Source organism: Capsicum annuum, unplaced genomic scaffold, assembly GCF_002878395.1.
Source record: "Capsicum annuum cultivar UCD-10X-F1 unplaced genomic scaffold, UCD10Xv1.1 ctg24418, whole genome shotgun sequence".
Lineage (NCBI taxonomy): Eukaryota > Viridiplantae > Streptophyta > Magnoliopsida > Solanales > Solanaceae > Capsicum > Capsicum annuum.
The window spans coordinates 1-2,095 of record NW_025830585.1 but is presented as its reverse complement, the minus strand read 5'-3'; the positions used below and the strand labels follow the sequence as shown (position 1 = coordinate 2,095).

General features: G+C 36.8%; 1 protein-coding gene across 3 annotated transcripts; it reads right to left on the bottom strand.

Annotated features, from left to right (window-relative positions):
- Positions 1–212: 212 nt before the first annotated feature.
- Positions 213–2,086, bottom strand: LOC124885368. 3 transcript variants are annotated; one of them, XM_047402565.1, is made up of 3 exons: positions 1,670–2,086; positions 1,431–1,586; positions 213–698 (listed from the first exon to the last, which is right to left on the bottom strand). In XM_047402565.1, the coding sequence occupies exons 1-3, from the start codon at positions 1,913–1,915 to the stop codon at positions 390–392; spliced, it is 711 nt and encodes a 236-aa protein (XP_047258521.1). In that variant the 5' UTR covers positions 1,916–2,086; the 3' UTR covers positions 213–389. The 3 variants fall into 3 exon arrangements, with proteins under 3 accessions (XP_047258521.1, XP_047258522.1, XP_047258523.1); XM_047402566.1 differs by having other exon boundaries at positions 213–689; XM_047402567.1 differs by having other exon boundaries at positions 1,823–2,086.
- Between the last annotated feature and the right edge of the window lie 9 nt (positions 2,087–2,095).

The window sequence follows — 2,095 nt, the reverse complement described above, 5'->3', positions numbered from 1 at the left end:
CTTGGTTAACTTCTCCAACAAACTTTTAAGTTTTCGCATGACACCATCTGGATTTCGAGCATCATCAAGACTGACCAGACCGCGTTAAGCCTGACAAGACATTTGTTGGAACTTGTTAGAGGGCTAGTCCTAGACACGGAACTGTCACTGAACCATGTGGTTCGGACTAGTTCTGGCAAATATCAAGAAACAATATGGCAAATCATGGCAATTGAGGCACCATAACCAAGTTGCATTTAAGAAGCGTAGAATGTACACAATCCTTAAAAAGTAACAGTACTTAATAACAAATATCCCTAATGACTAAAGAGCTCTACTATAGTAAATGTAAGGTCTCGAAAAGTAGCGTGTACGCTAATCCTTTTCCAATAGAGTATTTGTCCAATATCTTATTGGATGATCACCGTAGCTTTCCCAGGGATAGCTTGTCCATGCAGTCTCTGTTGGATTAAGTTGCGTTTTTCTTCATCGAATGAAAGGTTCGATACCGAATTCCGATCTATAAAGAACTCACTCTTGTATCCAGGGCTGAGAAACATCTGCTCAAGTACTGCTGCACATCTTAGAATGTAAAGAACAAATTCCATCTCAGTATCTAATCCATTAAATCCACCGTATGTCACTTGTTTTAGTTCAGTGTGACGTGTAGGAGATGGAGGAGGCCGCCTTCTCTCCCTTGTTGTCGGAAGCTTAATCACCTCATACAGTGCTAAATAATTACAACTACGACTTAGTAGTTAAGCAAAGCTAAACTGAACTAACAATGGACTGTAAGGAATATTACAATTAATTGGTAGTTCATTGTGTCATGGATCTCACCAAATGAACAAAAAGAAAAAGGTACTCGAGCGTTTGATTCAACAACCAGTAAGGTTGGACATTTCTGTAGTTTATAAAGCAATGTTTTAACATACAATTTGCAGATCTTCGCAATCTATCTTTTAAGACTTTCCACTGTACCAACTAAACTGATGTGCCACTTTGTTATCGGATGTCAAGAAAAAATTTACAAATAGATGATTAAAAAGAACTGCACTATAAAACAACACATCCAGACCATACCCCTATCCTTACAAGGTAGAGAGGTTGTTTCCGATAGAGGAGTTGCACTAACTACAGATTATGATAAAATCAATGCTCCTTCGCATTGTTTTATGAAAGACCAAGTAGATTCTATTTGTGAAGTATGATCCTCTAGGATTTCAAAAATCATCAAAACAAATGGTCTACTGGTTGTTACCTCTTAACACAACATGATATTTCTATCAACGTAGCAATTCACCAAAGAGTAAACCTAGAGTTCACCACAAAGCGAATAGATTCTAAGTTTAAAAACGTAAGTGCCTTTCTATAAAGATAGTTCATGGACAAAGAATATAAAAAATATAAGAATTATGAAAAGAATAAGATCATGAACATGGATAACTCACCACAAAATTCAAAGATTGGGGCACAGGAAAATCACCCAAGAGTCTGGATAGATCAAATATCTCTACAATCGCAAGACGGGTCACAAGTTTCAAGCTTAAGTTCCTAAGGTTTCTGAACATCTGCATCTCTGTTGGGTTCTCAAATGAAGGATATATCTAGAGAAGAAACCCAAGTGATTACGGTCATCAAAATGACAAATATTGAAAACTGAGAATACAAGTCAATATTAAATTAATACCTGATCAGGAGTAAATTGGAGGGTTAAAGATTTAACCTGATCAGGTAAATCTCTTGCACAGTCACCAAATACGTATAAATATGATGAATACCAAAGGTTACCCCAAACCATTACATTTTCCAGCACGGGCACAAATGAGAAAAAAAATCTTACCTTGTTATAAATCTTGTACTCAAGCATACGAAGATGTGCAGCATGAAGATCAATTTCTTTCACTACGATACAATCCCAAATAACAACAACCATTAATGTACCAGTGAGTCGTAGCTTATAGGGAAGTTTACAGCACACAATAGTTAACCTCTGAAGGTTGGAACAAGAGGAAAGAATACCCTCCAGATGTCCGCTAGTTAACACAACAACATTCAAAGTAAGAGTGATGAGAGAATTAAAACGGACTTTGGGACTTGATAACACAACACAGCC

Excerpts from the sequence above, each read along its gene's own strand:
- LOC124885368 (XM_047402565.1), bottom strand. The coding sequence starts at position 1,915 with ATGGTTGTTGTTATTTGGGATTGTATCGTAGTGAAAGAAATTGATCTT. Across the intron at positions 1,587-1,669 it reads TCCAATTTACTCCTGATCAG|ATATATCCTTCATTTGAGAA; the intron begins GTATTAATTTAA and ends TTTCTTCTCTAG. Across the intron at positions 699-1,430 it reads CCCAATCTTTGAATTTTGTG|GTGATTAAGCTTCCGACAAC; the intron begins GTGAGTTATCCA and ends GCACTGTATGAG.